Here is an 18,433-nt window from a genome sequence, read left to right as displayed (position 1 = left end):
GCACAATGAAATTCAGCATGACAATATACCAAATTCACACACACACACACACACACACACACACACACACACACACACAGACAGACAGACAGACAGACAGACACAGACACACACAGCTGTACATTCAACAAGGTTGGCATGTCAACTATTACTTGCCGCAATGCAATGATGCCAGGAAGATGTCTAGTTAGCAGACAATTGTCTCGGTCTGTTTTAGAGAAGAGATAGTGAACAGAAAATGTCTCTCCTTGGGTCTAATTATAAGAATGGAGAAGGGGAAGGAAGGCCAGAGCACATAAGGATAGTCATTAGGCCAAAGACGTGTTCTGGCACAAATGTTCCATTCTTCAAATGTGAAAAGTGTAACAGTAGGGATTCGCATCATCTTAACAGGCACATGCTCAGACGGCACTCGGCTAACAAATTCATTAATTCTTACAAAATAGCGGAAACCAGGGGACGGTCTGTGCATTCACAGTGTGTGGGGGATGGATGCGTGTAGCTCCGTGGTCAGGCAGAGTGTGAAGGCTGTTATGTTGCCCACACAATGGGTTGTTAGGAATTAAGAGTTGGAGCCAGGACGAGAGACGTGCTCCCTGACGGGGTGTAGCTGTGACCGGAGCCTTGATGCGACGGAGGCTCTGTGGAGCTGCCTGCCATACACGCTCCTCTTCTCCCAGACATCATCCCGGAGATGTTACGGCGAAGTACAAGAAACGCAAGTTTACTGACAGAAGTAGCGTGCGCCTGAAAGTCGGGAATCAAAAATGAGATTCCCCACCAGCTCCAAGCGACAGCTGCCAAGCACTGAGGCATCAGGTGGTAAAGGACTGACATCACAGCAAGATCCCATAAATATTGCTTCTTAATGTTTAGCTGCAAAAAACTAATCTGGCTTGTCTGGTATTTGAATATGTAAATTGCAGCTTTACACACAAGTAGCTCTTAGAAAGGAGACAGGAATTTGAGCAGACAAAGTGATGTGTGATTGAGGGGACCTGAAGAGAAGGCATCGGGTACACAACAGAGAGGGGATTTTGTGCAAAGTTCTGAAACGAGAGAAACACCTGAGTAATCTCAAAGTCCTTGCAGTAACAACAGCATTCCCGAAAACACTTTTTTCCCCCTTTTTAACAAGGTGAACTAAGCAAGGGAAATGCAAAGATAAGCCATCTGTGGACTGTTATACACATGAAAGCTTTAATCCAAACATTTGTTCAACAATAGTTGAACTCAGTAGTAAAGTTAAATTCTGAGAAGACAAAGCAATTGTGCCTTTGGGAATATTTCTGGGGCCATCTGCTGCACGATAACACTTAATTCATTATTTATTTCAATTACTACTTTCAACACTTACGTGCTCTTTAGTGCCTTGAAATATCAGCAAGTGATATTTATTAAAAGGGACAGTTCACTTTCAGGGATTTTTGTTATTATTTCATTTTCAGTTTATGTTTTTGACTGACCCAGACAGTTTTTCTGCGGAATGGAGAATAGGATATTTATAGAGCTTTTGATGACCAGAATGGCTGGTACGGGGACATGTGGGGGTTCACGGTCCACAAGGAGAAAATGCACATTAATTAAGAGCAAAGCAGCTTGCACAGTGACGTTTTGCCTCCAGAGGTTGTATGAGTGTACATTAGCTATTCTTCAAAAAATGAAGTGGCGCATGCAACCTGAGACCACTGTGCTCCAGAAAAGAAGTACTGGCACTATATAAAGAGGTATCTATGCTTATAACTGTCAATGAGTGGCAGAAAATTAATGGGTTCATATGCTCAGCCTGGGAGCATAATTTCGGCGTACAAAGAAACTTATGTAAATATCTAAAACAACCCTAATTACACACAAAACTTTCTGGGCCAACAGAAGACATGCATTACAACTGAAATAATATATATTTTTAAAACCCTAAGTGAGCTTTAAGAACTCCATAGAAAGAAACTGTCACTGAATGAAAATCTTGAATTGGAAAGATTTTAATGGTGGCTAACTGCCGTCATTTTCACCCCATTTCCTTTATGCTGACTTTCTCTCCCAAATCGTGGATTGTTCCTCTGAAAACGTTCTCCTGGCTTCATGCTGGGCGAAAACGGACCCCTTTCCTGCCGGATATAACATCCTTTTCTGCTCCTCGACCTGACAGGCAGTCAATCTGCACGTGCCGAGGGAGGCGTGCAAATCGCTGCTCCCGGACCCCCGCGCCCAGAGGGCACCCGTTCGCCCCGTCACTTCAGACCCCAAATGTCATCACATCACTGGCCCTGCCACTTTTAATGTTAACATGATATACAATTAATGATTAATCACTGCACACATGCGCTGGGGTGGATTACATTAGAGTACCACAACACCAAACACCCCGCCACGCAATGATATTTCCCGTCTGCCACCCAATATCAATTTCGTTCTTCGTGTGCAGATATTACAATTACGCTAGACGTGACCTTAACATTTTAAACATAAAAAAATAACTTAACTACCCCTTTTTCCTCATGTCGTGGTAGGAAACCGCATCAAGCAATCTTATTAAGCTTGTAAGCAGGTACGATATTATAAGATAGCAGTGTATTTTATTATTATTTTTTTAAATATTATTTAAATTCTTGTAACAGGTTAACCTTTAGGTTTTGTTTTATGTTAAAATGCAATTTCACAACAGTCATGTGTTTAAACAAGCCGTGGTAAGTGCTGTAAAAAATGAAGCCTGTGCATACAGATAAAATTAGAACACTTTATAAATTATATTATGTCAGGCTGACAAATGGTAGGACCTGTTATATTTAGCAACTAAGTGTCTTAATGATCATTCAGCACTCACAGGGCTGAGGAGGAGGGGAAAGCAGCCTGCTTTGTTGGCTATAAAACGGCCGCACGATTTTTCATACTGTCATTCTGCTCTATTAGCAAAGCCTAACACAATTAGTTATGAATATGCAGTAATAACATGCAAATTGTTCCCTCCCAATTGCCCCTAGGCAGTGGTCTTTGCCGTTCTAAACCCAATTCTTTCTACATCATTACAGCCGGCTGGCATAATTCATCAGAATAAAAAACACCTCGGCCGTATTGCCTGTGCCCGGCTAGTGTAACCATCGGCGGCTGTTAACCGTTGTGTGACAATAGCGGCATTAACCGTGCCGTCCCGGCACCTTGCCTCTCTGGCACTTGTACACGTCTCCCCTGGGTAATGTTAGACACTACATTTGAGCCTGCCAGAACAATTAACCCCTCTGTTAATTAGAAGGAAATGTCAGGCGCGCAGATGGTACAAGCTGGCACCCAGCCATCCCGCCAACTGCTGCTGAAAGGAGCCCCCCCGCTGCTGACAGCTGCTCAGCCGTGTCCCAAACCAGCAGATGTCAAAACTTTCCAGCTGAGGAGGACTTCAGAGGGGGGGGAGCGGCGCTTGCCGGCAGTGGCAGACACTTCCCGGCTATAGGATCTGTTGCTTTTGATCAAAACAAAAATGGCCGATTTTGACGCGCAATAAAATCTGCATTGGGAAGACAAAGGGAAAGGAGCTGCAAAAAACCAGTGGTGACCATACTGAGGGGAAAGAGGGCTTCTTCCGTGTTCTTTTTCTCATTTTTGTCTGGGAAGCTTTTTTGAGAGGTTGCAATTTCTTGGTTTTGTTCCGGCAACGCAAATATGTATGAAAAATCCACAACAAAAAGCCCACCTATATGGATGAGGGTGATTTCTGTTCTCACTTCTGGAAGAGTACACATGATATCTTCTCTTCAGCACTGGCCAGTAACAATTGTGTCTATAGTTACGAGAGAAACTCTGAGATAGGTGTGTCTATAAACCCCACTCTGAGATAGGTGTGCCTATAGACCCCACTCTGAGATAGGTGTGTCTATAGACCCCACTCTGAGATAGGTGTGTCTATAAACCCCACTCTGAGATAGGTGTGTCTATAAACCCCACTCTGAGATAGGTGTGTCTATAGACCACACTCTGAGATAGGTGTGTCTATAAACCACACTCTGAGATAGGTGTGTCTATAAACCACACTCTGAGATAGGTGTGTCTATAAACCACACTCTGAGATAGGTGTGTCTATAAACCACACTCTGAGATAGGTGTTGACACTTTGAGATATGGTAGCTCCATTGCATTCTTGCAGTCAGAGCATACTGAACATTACACCATAGTTATGTCATCTTCGTAGATAAAGGACCATGCTGAAACAAATTGCCCTACCATATTAAAATAACTACAGACAAGTTAGCATTTGTTTTACCTTTTTTTCCACAGAACTATAATATCTTTTGTTTTGCTAAGTGACAAGTTAGCTTTCTGAAACTCTGTTTTATCACCAACTTTCTCTTTGCCTTTGGCTGTCCCCAATTCTTTTCATTGAAAATCTCAGCTCTTCCAGGCTTATTTTCAGTGCTTTTAATGCAGCAGAATTTCCCTGTTAGATGTGCTGAGTGTAAGCAATTAGGTGTACTGTATCTCTCAGTTATTTCAAGAGATCGCTTTGACTGCTTTTTGTTCTCTAGTTGGTAAAACTGAGTAAGGTCACGCCTGGAGACAATGTATCGTGTGCAGATTTACAAATATATCTTTGAAAGAATTCTGCCTTGTTTTGGCATTCACAAATGAAGTATATCTGCAATGCCGTGAGTCAGTGAGAAACAGCAGTAAAATGATATGCATAACTTGAAATGTTGAAAGGCAAAATATTGCATATTATTTTAGATCAAATGTGTATTATTTTAGATCAAATGTTGAAATCATGATAAAGTCAAATAAGCACAAATCCATGAACACTAATGAACAGTACTTTTAGCACACTTCACAGGGTTCCAAGCAGTAGATAAAAGGTACTTGCACAGAGTACAACATAAAAGCAAGAGAGAAGTGGAATGCATGGGCATATAGGAGGTAATGGCAGCTACACGATTCCCTTAATCACTGGGGCCTACGTCATCGCATTGGGTCTCTGGTCACCATGGAGTCAATGGATTTGTTGGGTTCATTAATAAGAGAACATCTCACTGATGACCAAAACGTACAAAAGTGGATAAAAGAAAAACTTTGCACCTGCTCCCATGTAAGCTTCACCACAAAGTGACTTTTTTGCTGTTAAACAGACAACACCAGCATGGTTTCAAGAAATACTATTAAGCCATACATATAATTTACTACAATGGTATGGAGAAAACCAATATCTACATAATACTTTTTTAGTTCCAAAATATCAAACCCAATGCATATTACATATATATATATATATATATATATATATATATATATCACCTAAAAGCACTATATCATACTATATATTACTACATCTTAAATAGCAATACACATAGAATTAATTTTATTTATTTATTTATTTTAATTTCATTATTTTAAGGACTGCTATACGAATAATGTGCATATAAAGATTTCCTACATAGCAGTAGTGATCAAATCATCTGAAAATGTTGTCCTCTTTCTGCTTTCTTAAAACTAAAGAGAAAAAAATCAACCCATTTTACCTCCCTGAATCTGTCCCACAGGAGATCATGAACAATGCATTATGGGAAAACTGGTGAAAGCACTGCAGCAAGCTCTGACATTAATAAAGTGGTGTGGCTTATTTTGACTTATTTTAACTGAGTGTAAATAAATAAATAAATATTCAGATGATAAACAAAGGGAATGCAAATGAGGGAAAACAGGATAAAAGACTCAAATTCCATCACCTACAACAGTGATTCTACCCCTAAGGACAATTTCAATCTGTTCCTTTTAGTGTCTGCACTGATGGCAGAAAGCTGCCTACATTTCATATTTACATCGCTAGAGTTTGTGCCAACATCTCTTTTTTTTTTTCTTTTTTGTTTGTGTTCAGTTTGTGAACAAACTTCCTGGAACCAACTGTGAGAGAAAACGGCAGGGCAGGAATAGTGCTGGCTGAGGCACAGTCTGCCAATACCCGTGAAGGCACCGCTCCTATGAAGCAGCACCTACGTAGCGCTCTGAACACGTTCTGTCCCCGAGGAATGTCCGCGTCCCTCAGGTGGACTGAGGAACAGCGCGTCTCTCTCTCATTAGCGGTGTACGGGGTACAAGAGAAGGTACTCTCACGCTACCTCTCACACAAACGTGAAGAAATGCCTGCAGCCTCCATCCACGCGCAGTTAAAATAAAAAAAGCACATCACAGTCTAAAGGCAGAGGTAAAGAGACATGAAGTTGCGGATAAGGTGCCTTGGGCATGTTAAACTGTAATCACAGCCCAAACATCAGTTCTTTAAAAGTTCGTTTTAGGCGACATTCCTCATAATTAATTCTATTTTAAGAATTATTCCTGGATTCGCGAGCTGAGATTAGAAGTAGCATCAACGACCATTAGAACCGCAGAACAAATGCTGTTTTCATGATTATTATGAGATATTGCTGCTCTACAATCTGCAATCAACAATCTGCATCAACAGTAAGTTCATTGAACTTTATTACAAAAACTTTAAATCAGGAACGCTTTTTCAAAAAGCATGAAATAATAAAGCAGTGGAAGTGGAATTTCTGACTTACATGTGCTTACTGTAAACTGACGCCTCTGCGATTTGCTCCAGAGGAATTGTCCTGAGGGTAACACCAGAAACCTGTGGCACAAAAGAAAAAAGATGTTGATACTTTATTTTAAACAATCAAGACGTGTTAAGTTGTGACTGTTGGAGAACTGTCACCATTTAAACTTGCCACTTTTCTAAATGCAGAAAGGCCACATTGAACTTTAATATTACTTCTTAAGGGGACATGAACAGAAGACCAAGTTGACAAGTGAAAATAAAAAGGTGTTTTAACTCAGTTACACTAATAACATTTTGCTATGCATCGGGCTCTTCCGTGAGGATTAAATCAAAACTTTGACACTGACATGGAATTACATGTCCTGCTTTGAATAGAGGCTTTTAAAGTTGCCCTTATTTTGCTTCCTTTCGCCTAAATCCAAAATAAGCTGAGCGTGCAATTTCATAATTAGTAGCTTGGTCAAAGTTCTGATCTAATTTGGTCACTGGCAAAAGGTGTCCCCCAGTGTACACACACAAACAGGGAAGGTTGACACTATTGCACTGACTCTTCTTCATATTTCAAGATTCTTATTGTGCGAATGTGAAATTATGCATGTAGGACATAAATAAGACAAAAGGAATGCCTTTAAGTGTAGGGAGGCATCTGTGAATGCACCTACGCAGTGGGGTATCCCTTTTTCACCCTGACCAAAGATCAATGGCTCCCACTATCACAGGGACCCACTGAAGAGGTGTCAACTTCATACATGTCAAAGTCAAGGGAAAAAAGGAAACTCAAAAAAACAGAAGCTCAATGCTCCAGGATAACAGACCAGGAAGCATGAAAGTAAAACAATCAAAACAAAAAAGTAAATAAATGTAAGGGGAGGTGAAGGGAGGGGGGGGGGCTGATAGAGGGGGGCTTTGATGGGAGGCTACCACTGGAACTCGCCGGAACCAAAACACGACGTCTGAGGGCCTACGCTCCCAACCCTGGCTTTAAACCTTTCGCCCCATCTGCCTCGCGCTTCGAAAGTTTGTGCAGTTTGCGCTTCTACGGTGACGTTCCTGAAATATGGCAAACCGTGCATCTCAAGCAGATGGTGATAAGGGTCACTCAAGAAAAAGGAAATCAATGTAGATGTTAATTACTCACAGGTGGAGTCACTATTTTTCCTCATGACCCGTTTCGTGCGCTCTTTCAGCACCGCGTACCCCCGCCCAAACAAACACACGGCGGCTTTTGTCCTGGGTTTGTCCTTTGTCCAGAAGACACAGAGGGACCGTGTATTTTTATGAACTGCATGATATATAAACAAGAGCATTGGGCGGAGAGCATTAATGAGATGCCGCATGCCCGAGTGTGTGCGGTCTCAGGAGATGGGGACTCATCCATTAAAAGCAAATTCATATTGTGTTTTCGGTCCTGAAATGAATCGCTTCTCTGCTGTTATTATCTCACATGCAAGACTGCTTTTGAGGTCAGTGCGTAAGATTCCCACGATACAATTATTCTAAAACATAACACAACATCTACTTCCATGATTTCAATATCGCCAATAATCCTGCATAATCTTTTACCTTTTAAATACCCATACAGGTCATTTTCTGCAAAAGAGAAAAGCAGCATTTGTGTTAATGTGTTTGGAAAATTACATTTTCTTCTCAATTGGGGGAAATGCAAACAAGCACGCCCGCCTTCCAAACACATTGTGTCAAGCCACTGCTTCTCCCCATCCCCCATCACAGTTGTACATGTGCAGAATAGGGCATTTTTCTTCTTATTGGGAGCAAAGTTTAAGCAAAGTTCAATGCAGTTAGCCTGAGATTCAAATGGATAAACTTGTGCTGCACAACCAAGTGCTGCAAATGTAGCCATTCCCATTATGAAAAATAGCTCTGTTATTACTGAATCTGAAGAAGGAGTCTATAGGAATCTAGGGGGCAGCCTGTAGTGTAGTGGTTAGGGTAAATGACTGGGACACGCAAGGTTGGTGGTTCTAATCCCGGTGTAGTCAAAATAAGATCCGCACAGCCATTGGGCCCTTGAGCAAGGCCCTTAACCCTGCACTGCTCCAGGGGAGGATTGTCTCCTGCTTAGTCTAATCAACTGTATGTCGCTCTGGATAAGGGCGTCTGCCAAAATGTCAATAATGTAATGTAATATAATAACCAGTGTCTATGTGGGCCAATGTGTACCCAATTAACAGGAGCGTCTGAGCTACAGAAAAGCTGCTCATTCAGCATGTACAGTTCAGATTTCTGTTCAAAGAGGGACCAGAAGCAGATTCAACAATGGAATGCATTGGGGGAATTAAGACTGAAAAAGCAAAAAACAATAGAAGCAGGGATCCAGACTTAATGAGAGTGCAGTTACTTCAAGTTCTGAGCGGAAGACCGGTCGGCCGGCCTAAGACGGTTCCATTAAGCCTTTGGATAGCAACTGAATATTCAAACTGCCACCAGAGAAACAATGACTGAACACAAACGCAATATGGCATCCCTCTTTAAATGCACAGGTAAAGGGCTCCACATTCAATATGATTCTGAGCAACTGATCCACTTGTACGGTCACTCACTAAATGCAGTGGCTATGTCGTTCATAATTTACGTACTAAACTTTTTTCTTCAAAAATGTCTTCATTCCACTGAAAAAGGATATATAACCTGTTAGAAAAAAAATAAAGCACCAATGCATAATGCATTAAATTAATGTCAGCATTACTGTATGATTTATAATTCAATATGTGTTGTCCCACGTTCACTCACTGCCTCAGCCCTGTCTCTATTTAATAATAAACATGTTTTGTTTTGAGCATGTTATTATTTTATTAAATATGCTCAAATAAAACATTTTACAACCTGATTTTGACACTGAAGCAGAAAAACAATAGTTACTTAATTCTTCACATAAACTTCCAAGAATTAAGTTCATTGCAGCTTGGTTGAATCTAGGTTAAGGGGAAAAAATGGCATTGAGTAGCAAACAAGAGATTCACTATGCATGTACGCCTATCTATCCACAAATACTAAAAAAATTACATTATGAGGTCTAGAACTGATACAGGCAGTACACAATAAAATGAAAAATGTGTACTGGAGTATAAATTATGTCCTTGTGAAATGATAAGGTGACTAAGCAATGTCTAAAAAGGCAGTCCATTTATTACAAATGCAATTCCTTAAGTACAGAGGGTAAGCTTTTTCCCTCTGCATGACAAAAAAGGTACTAGTGGACCAAATACAAATGTGTGCATGAACTGTATAATTTAAATAAATATGATAAGCAAAATGAATAATAGAAATAAAAAACATTAGCTGATTAACAACGAATACAAAATAGAGGTTATAATTTACTAGCAGGTCTCTGAGTGTCCTGAATAAGGTCCCATTTGTGATCAGTCAATGTTACTTTCAGGGTTTATGAAAATGCTTGCAATTTATGGTAATAAGCTTTTTGAAGGTTATGACCATGGTAAACTAATTTGTTAGAGGAATGGCTAAAGCTGGCACAAATGCAACTCAATCATTAAAGCTTGTGAAAAAAATACTATTAAAGTAATGGTCAACTGCCCTACAAAATAAAATCAACACACTAAGGCACTACTGATATATAACAGTTAAGAAACATGGATGCTGCATCACACAAATTACTTTTTGTGATAATTGTGCGCATTAATATAACTAAAATATGAAAAAAGACCTTAAGAAGCAAGGAGCGACATGGCAGCTTAACCTCTCTCAACAGCAAGTGATGAAGCAGCTACAAAATGGCCCCGCTGTGCTGCTATTATCCACACTGACTTTCACAATAACACACACATTTCAACCACCGCACACTCACGTTTTAATCATTTCCTGGCTCAGAAATAGTCATTTAAAGAGAAGGACAAAAATACATACTAATAAATAGAAAACAGGGTTGGGGAACAATCATTTTTGCATACTGCCATCTTATACTAGGAAAATGGTCACTGCAGCTATCAGAATAGAGGGCATGTTGTTCTCCAAAACATGTCATGTTCTCTTTTGGTGCTGTCAAATATACTGTACAGAACACTCAAGGTTTTGTAGATTATATCACCAGCATTGAGCTGATGAAAAACCTAACAGACGCCACTGGCAATTTCAGCTGCCAATACCGCAAACGGCAAACAATGAGTTTGGCTAATCTGTTCTTAATTTCCACTTTCTCCCTTGACTGTGTGTACAATAACAAACACATTTTCAAATGTAAGGCCAACCTCTGAGCTGTAGAGGCCTACCTAGTCAACAAAATAAAAACAGAAAATGCAGCATTAATGTAAGTTATGTGTCATCTCCATGGCTTTACCCTGCTACACGTTTCCAGCAGGGAGGAAGCACGAGTGCTGGCAGAGGAGTCACACAGTCCCCTGCTGCGCTAAAAGCTCCTTCCCATGATATATTCACCGTACAGATATCCAGCTACCGTATGCTAAGGGAAGTGAGCTTTCGTTGCTTTGCCACCACATTAGCGGGGCCTCCTCTCCGCTGACCTTTGCCTCCTGTAGACGTGCATTTTCCCCCCGAGACAAACCCCAGCCCAGGTACAGTCGTAGACTGCATTTCATCCACACATACACACAAGCTCTGTAGCTTCTATATGAACTGATACTAACCTGCCCAATGAACATATTTCAGTGCATGCACATATTAGCGCAAATATCTCTGGTATAAAGTACAAACAGTACTTTCAAATATTAGGACTTCAGTTATTATTGACTATTGGGCCAGACTTAATGTAAGATATTAATTTAGGCCTCATATGTTATTTACAGGCTTAAACTTTTGAAATAAAAAACTTCATTGAGGATCAAAGGATCAAATTAAACATTTCAACACATTTATGTTGTTCATAAATAGATACTTAAGACATTGTATTATTTTTTTATTGAGACCAATTCAATCTACAATATAGCCTAAAATGAACTGTATATTCTAACATAGGTGGTTGCACTGAAGAATCTGTAGAGAAGCTGCGATTTCTACAAACAATGAATTGGCTTTCTGCAAGCGAAACAGGAGCACTTGTATGCTGCAATCCCAGTATCTGTATTCAGAGGTACAGTGTGCCATCCAGCTGATATATTAACCTGGGTTTACAAGGGCATACAACTACATATGTAAGTTTGCCCTTATTGCTGACCTTACAATGCACTTAGTATCTTGTACTTGAATAATGCTGTCTCTGCTACTACAAGCAATTTATCCTAACTAACGACCGTCAAGCACTCATAAATCAGCATTAGATTCCTTTTTCACTGAGCTGGTGACTTTTACTAAACGCAGATAGAGACCACATTCCGAATGCTAACCTTGTATTGGCACCTCTATTGATTTTAATTAGTCTAATTAGTTCATTATTTCAAAAATCAAACAGAGCATTTATTATAGGGCTCTACTCCAGTGACATATGATTAGGGACTTAATATGGTAATGAAGCTGATCAATTATCACTCAAAAGGAAGTCATTAACAACAGTATTAGCATAGCCTGCAATCATGATCCCCCATCACTCCTCAAGCACACACACACACACACACATACTTATCCAAGCGCTTCCCACTGCTCTTAGCGCTTGCTGATCCCTCTGTGTATGCACTATGGAGGGGCCAATTTAGAAATCACTAAGCATACAATTTTGCTTACTGGTGACTTCATGCATTGCTGCTGAATGTGCCTTCCAGTGGATTGTCAGTGTTTGTGGTACAGTGGATTGTCAGTGTTTGTGGCACAGTGGATTGTCAGTGTTTGTGGCACAGTGGATTGTCAGTGTTTGTGGCACAGTGGATTGTCAGTGTTTGTGGCACGGTGGATTGTCAGTGTTTGTGGTACAGTGGATTGTCAGTGTCTGTGGTATATTGGATTGTCAGTGTCTGTGGTACAGTGGATTGTCAGTGTCTGTCTCCTGGTTTCCTGCTCTGCTGACACTGTTTGGCGCGGTGGCCTGCCGACATGGTGTCACAGCCGAGGCTGACCCAGCCGTAGCCTGCGGCAGCAGGGCCGGCCCACAGCAGCCATCGCTCAGGCTAATTCACACTCATTCGCGGGCGGGGACACGGTCTGGCAGGAGTTCAGTGGCCAGCCCGCCGCGCGTGACAGGCTGCGCGCGGTCGAGAGAGCCCAGCGCCACGCGGATCAAAGAGACGGATGAGGGCTCCAGGCGCCCTGATTGGAGGGAGGGCCCAGGAGACCTCTGGGATAGGTCTGCTCGCCCAGGCTGGAGGGCCCCTCCTGACCAGCGAGGTCAAGTGGAGCCCACTGACCTGGAGTGCTGCACTGGGTGGAAATGAGAGGAGCGGGGGATGACTGGATCAAAGGAGGACTGCTGGGGATGGCTTGATCCAGGAAGCCATACAAAATGACAAATTCTACACTACAGGAGAGGGGTTGCAGTTTAAAGAACGAATGCTGGCCTATTCTGTGATGTAGAAAATGTAAAAAAAAAATAAAGAAATGTGACTCACATCCAGCGTGTGTGTGTGCTGAACCTGCTGGACCAGTCTGGAGAGGGTGCTGATGTCCAGCTTCATGTCCACCATCTCACTGCGGAGGTTCTCCCTGCTGTCTTCCAGGCACCGTTTCTGATAGCCCAAATCCTGCCAAAAGCACAGAGCAAGCTTTAGCCTTTCTCCACATTTCCCTCACACTTCATCTGTGTCCCAGTCCACATTCCCCTTGAGTATATTAATGACTGCATTAAGAATAACACTGCTCATGTAAGTGTCCAGCACCTGTAGGCCCTGAAAAGAATAATAAATAATAGTGTAAATGATAGTCTTTCACTTAATCCTTAACATCCTAGGCTAACATGAGAAAACTCACTGCACCGTCACTGTGCTGCATGCAAAAACACAGTTTACACTGTTATGCTGCATTTCAAAATGAAAGATATTGAGTCTATTACAGCATTCTGACTTCCATACAAGCTACTCCATTGTATCTTTTATAATTTTACAAGCTGGAGGTAGCTTTGAATCCTCTGAATCAATTTCATCTCTAATTATAGTCATTATAATAATGTTTAGTACAGTCTTGGGACAACTGTGTAATATGCATCTGAAGCAGCCAAATAGCATTCCTGACTCAAATCAAATTCCTGCTATTCCAGATACCAAAGAGGGACATAAACAGGCTGCATGCATGACAGATGAATTGAAATATAGCACGGCAACCAATAAACTCTGAGGTAAATGCAATAATGTACTCATTTATATTGTGCTATAAACCTTATCTGGTTTCCTTTCAACCCTCACAACACCCTCATTCATTTCTCTGATGCAAAATAAAAAAGTCAAACTAGGAACCTTAGTTTTCTGTGGTTCAATAATAAAAACACTTATCAATATGAAGTGTACCACACGGACCCTTACTGATTCCAAGCTGAAGCTTTACAAGGTTTCTACATCAATAACCAAATACTGTGTAGGCATGAATAATTTAACATGGTGATTAATCAATTATTTAAAATATCTATCAATGTAACATTCCCTAAATAGCAGTTACTACATGATGAGCAAATTAATATGGATGCATGTTTCCATATATTTGCACACTACATTTAGACATGGAAAAGTTGTTTGCGTCGATCTTATTAGAGTATTTTGTTTGGTACTCTTCCTTTGGTGATAACTGCCGTCTTCCCTGCGACAGGAAACTCTGACAGATTTTCAGTGAGCCACTATCCAAATCCACTGCTCATGAAAAAGATGAAAATCAGTCTGGTTAAATTATATTCATATTTTACTTGGTAGAGAGTGATAGGAGTGGGTGGTTAGACAGGTTATAGGCAGTGTGCAGGTACACAGTTTAGCTGCCGTGATTTTGTAGTCTTAAGCTGTATATCCCCAATTATTTACCCTTTCCGCCTTCTGCCAGAAGGTTAATTTGTCCTAATGCACTGTATGTGAATAAAATTGTGAAATATGTTCACTAAAGCATCTACTTTATCTACCAAAATGGAAAAAGCTATGATGGCTATACAATCTTTTAACTACCCTAAAATGTAATGCAGATAAAATGAGAATAATGAGACCACATACCTAAAAAAATTCAGAAATACATTAAACCAAAAGAACAAAGTCATTTTGTTTTGTTCATTTTGGTCAAGCCTGTGATTTCTTAAGGTGAAATCAGTCAGTTGGATGGACTTAATGAATAAAACCGTAACCTTGAAAGAAAGAAATGCATTCAGCTTTTCACATCAGCAAAATACACAAAGCTCACAAAGCCTGCACAGACACAAATGATGCTGGAATACAATGACAATTGGTAAACACCTATACAAATTATCAGCGGAGTGCCTGAATCATAACCAGACATTTAGAGGTTTAAATGCGAAGACCTTATGTGAAGGCCATACCTACTGCTTCCTTTTATTCCTTGGTCTTGTCTGTGTTTTACAGCACAGAAAAACACAAAGGCCACACAGCATCCCTTAATACCATACATAAAAAATATTGCCAATTTGTTTACTTTTCTGTTTTGAAACTAGCAAAAGACTATTGTGCTTTTAACATCCTCCTGCATTTATTCATGAACGGTAGATGAATGTCACTGTGAGCTGGTGCTGAAAGACATGTATTTAAATAAAAACATCTGAAGTACAGCATTTCCCTAAATAAATCATTGCAAATCATCACCATTATTCATCGTCTGCAGGGGCGTGTTTGTGAAACTTTAAAAGTTGATTGTCACAGTTGCCTTTGGGGTCAGCTAAGGGTGTTTTAAACATACAAACAAGGCTGCTTACCCCATTGGCTCGAATTACACACATTCTGAACAATGAACAACTAGAAAATACTTCGGTAAATTCTACCACAAAAATACTGGAGAATGGATATATACATAAACAGAAAGTTATTGAATATATTCTCATGAAATGTTTCTGAACATACTGTACATAAACTTACACCAATGATCTGGTCAGAACTGTGAATCTTCGCCTCCAAAAAGGTAACCTTTCCATTGGCTTCCTTCTCAAGATCTTCCACCGTTTGGATTAAAACTTGGTTTTGGTCACTCAGGTCATTCACATAGGAATTCAGAATGCGTACTTTCATCTGAAATCAAAAAGAAATGTAGTACAAGCAAGAATACAATTTTACAGCACCTTTATTTTTTTGTATACCTGAAGTCAGACTGGATGGTTTACCTTGCTTACATCTGATACTAGACTAAACTAGTATTGCAAATAATGTTTGGCTTGGACAGCAACAACCAAGCAATTCCACAGTGCCAATTTTTAGGAATAAATTGTTGTGTCAATTGCTGAACAGGATATGTTTGTATTGGTCTCGGTACATACACAGTCTCCTGTGTAAGAGAAGATCTGCATGGAACAATCATGCACTGCTTGTGTGCTAATCTCTCCGCTCCTGCTCCTTGATACTCCCTCTTCCCCAGAAGGTTCATTCTTCGGAGAAAAATCAGCTCACACCCACACTATTTGATCCCGCAATTCACAAAATCCAAAACCATTATCACTAAACTCCCCGCTGCCCATCTCCCAGCTGTTCAGACCAACTCTCCTTACACAAGTCAATTAATGTGTAGACTACCTCAAATTTGCCTGACTGCTGTTTTCTTGCGCATTGGCCTGACTCAAATGTAATACTTGCATACAACCACTTAAAATATGCCTAGGAACTGGTCAATGGAAAATGCACAGAAAATTATAAACGGCACAATGAGAAATAGGATAAACCAAATTTTCACCTTCATTGTTGAAATGCAATAATAATCATAATATATTGGCTTTGTAAAGTAAGCAAAGTCGATCTAGCATCGCAATTAAGCTGTAATTCAAAATAGGTAAAATACTTCAACTGTATTCAATGTATTTGGCTTGGTTATGCTGGTATGCCTACATGACAATTGGCAATTTCTTGATAAATAACTGTTTGACTTCAAGGCCTATATGAGAAATAAGATGGCACTACTAGATCTGCTTGTTAAAATGTTGCTTAGACTTTTTAGTTGTCCATATTATTCCCTAAAAACATGAGAAAAGACCATTTCCATTCAGATGAAATTTTCCCAGGAAGAAAGCTAAGAAACATGCTTTTCTAATATGGTATTGCACAAAACATTTCTGTTTCTGTAACTCTGTGTAAGCTTGATGTTGGCTCCGTGTTTCACAGAGGACTTCCAATGATTGTTGCTGTAATGTATATGTCTTTGAAAGTTCTATCTTCACCCCAAAGGCTTAGCTTTATTTCTTAAACTTTGTTATACTTGTTCTGGTGCTCATTCAGAAATTCTAGCTTGCAACTAAATGATGACAATTTCACATGACAATTTAAAATATTAGAAGAATGTTAAACTCTAAGGTCTGCATTTCGATGCATCTTATAAGAATAATGACATTTACCAAATGAACCGATTATGTGCAAATCGGTTCAATGAATACCTAATCTCTGTAGCAATGTTGTGCTGACGCAATTAATCCGCAAACATTGCTCCTAGCAACAAGCAAATAATGTCCGTATTTATACGGGCTCTATTCAACATTTGGTATCACTTCAAATTAGCATATGACAAATTATTTGTATTTATTTTTTCCATATATATATATATTATGATTATTATTATAGCTGATTGTATCTAGCCACGGTTAGGAGATAAAAATGTGCAATCTAGTTTGCGCTACTGCACCCTGAGTTTAGCTACAATTGCTTGCGGTTCTCTGCTAGTCAACGACGTGACGGTTGTGACGCGCAAGATAATCTAAATAAACGTTCACATGGTGAGCGTTTAGCTATTTAGTTCGTATCGAAATTACTTAGACTGACAAAGCGTTGTGCTTACTGAAAGGCACACACGTTTGCTGTTTATATTATCTAGATTAATGTATGACCCACACTGCAATACATTTTGTGATGATGTGTGCAACAATTTAGCCATCTGTGTAACCAAAGCAGTAAAGGGGGTATCGACGCGTGAACTCGAAGCTAAAATGCTAGTGGCAGGTGAGCCTGTAGCCACCTAGCAGCCACTGGCACGTTAACTTAACATTACCTAACTACGTTATTTCTCCGAGCTGCGCATTAACTTCCCAGCTAACTTTGCATCGACACATGACATTATGCCTACCCGCAAAATCTCTTCATGACTCTCTCCTCCTGTTTCGAATTCCAGGCGCCTCAGTCTCTCTTCGTACAAGCCCTTGAATTCGTCCAGGAGGTGTCTCATGTTCCTGGTTACAGGGCAGGGAAATGTCCCCTCATCCAGTTCTGGGGGAGGCACTTTATACATTTTGTGCTTCAAAACATCGCTGTCACATATGGATCGCTTAATGTTTCCTTGGGATTCAGTGGCATTTTTGCATCGTTTCTCCATTTTCCCAACAGTTCCAAGTTACAGGTTACAGTTGGAATGGCTAGCTTGCAAACTTTATAAACCAGCGAAAACCTGAGCATAGTAACGTTAAAACGCAGTAAGTAAATTTGCATTCGTAGCTAGTAACGGAACTAACTTAGCTAGCTAGCTAGCTGGTAAGTTGTCAACCAGCAAAGTTACTGTAGCTGACTTTCTCTGTCATTCCGTCTAAAAGTTAATGTTGCATAGCATTATCATGGCTACAAAGTTTTGCTAACTAGCAATTGAGATTCAGTCTGGCTAAAATAATTCCTGTTTTGTCACATATAATCGCTATTTCACACTAGTAGACAAAATGTAATTTTTCGCGAAAAACATTGTGATTCTATTCGATTTTAACTTGCCATTCATTGGTACTCAGTGGTTAGACCCGTTTTCGTTAAACGGACAACAACTGTAAAAGCATGGTTATGCCTAGTTTGCTACCTCTAATGCCCGCCTAAAAGCGGAATGTGATTGGTTATATGTTCATAACGATACAATGATTGGCCGAAACTACAAGAAAAATCCAGTTAG

The 18,433-nt window shown here is 40.2% G+C and overlaps 1 protein-coding gene across 3 annotated transcripts in view; it reads right to left on the bottom strand.

The window, feature by feature from the left end:
• The window catches only part of LOC133125794 (myosin-16-like), a 123,020-nt gene extending 104,720 nt beyond the window's left edge, over nucleotides 1-18,300 (bottom strand). For all 3 annotated transcript variants that reach the window (XM_061237406.1, XM_061237407.1, XM_061237408.1), the window contains exons 1-4: nucleotides 17,633-18,300; nucleotides 15,451-15,600; nucleotides 13,006-13,137; nucleotides 6,537-6,607 (exon numbers count right to left, since the gene is read on the bottom strand). In XM_061237406.1, coding sequence (XP_061093390.1) covers nucleotides 6,537-6,607; nucleotides 13,006-13,137; nucleotides 15,451-15,600; nucleotides 17,633-17,878 — 599 coding nt within the window. In that variant the 5' untranslated portion in view covers nucleotides 17,879-18,300. The remainder of the gene's footprint in view (nucleotides 1-6,536; nucleotides 6,608-13,005; nucleotides 13,138-15,450; nucleotides 15,601-17,632) is intronic.
• Between the last annotated feature and the right edge of the window lie 133 nt (nucleotides 18,301-18,433).

The sequence above is a fragment of the Conger conger genome, chromosome 4, assembly GCF_963514075.1.
Source record: "Conger conger chromosome 4, fConCon1.1, whole genome shotgun sequence".
NCBI classification, from domain to species: Eukaryota; Metazoa; Chordata; class Actinopteri; order Anguilliformes; family Congridae; genus Conger; species Conger conger.
Note: the sequence above shows the minus strand (reverse complement) of the source record. Positions and strands in the feature narration are given on the sequence as shown.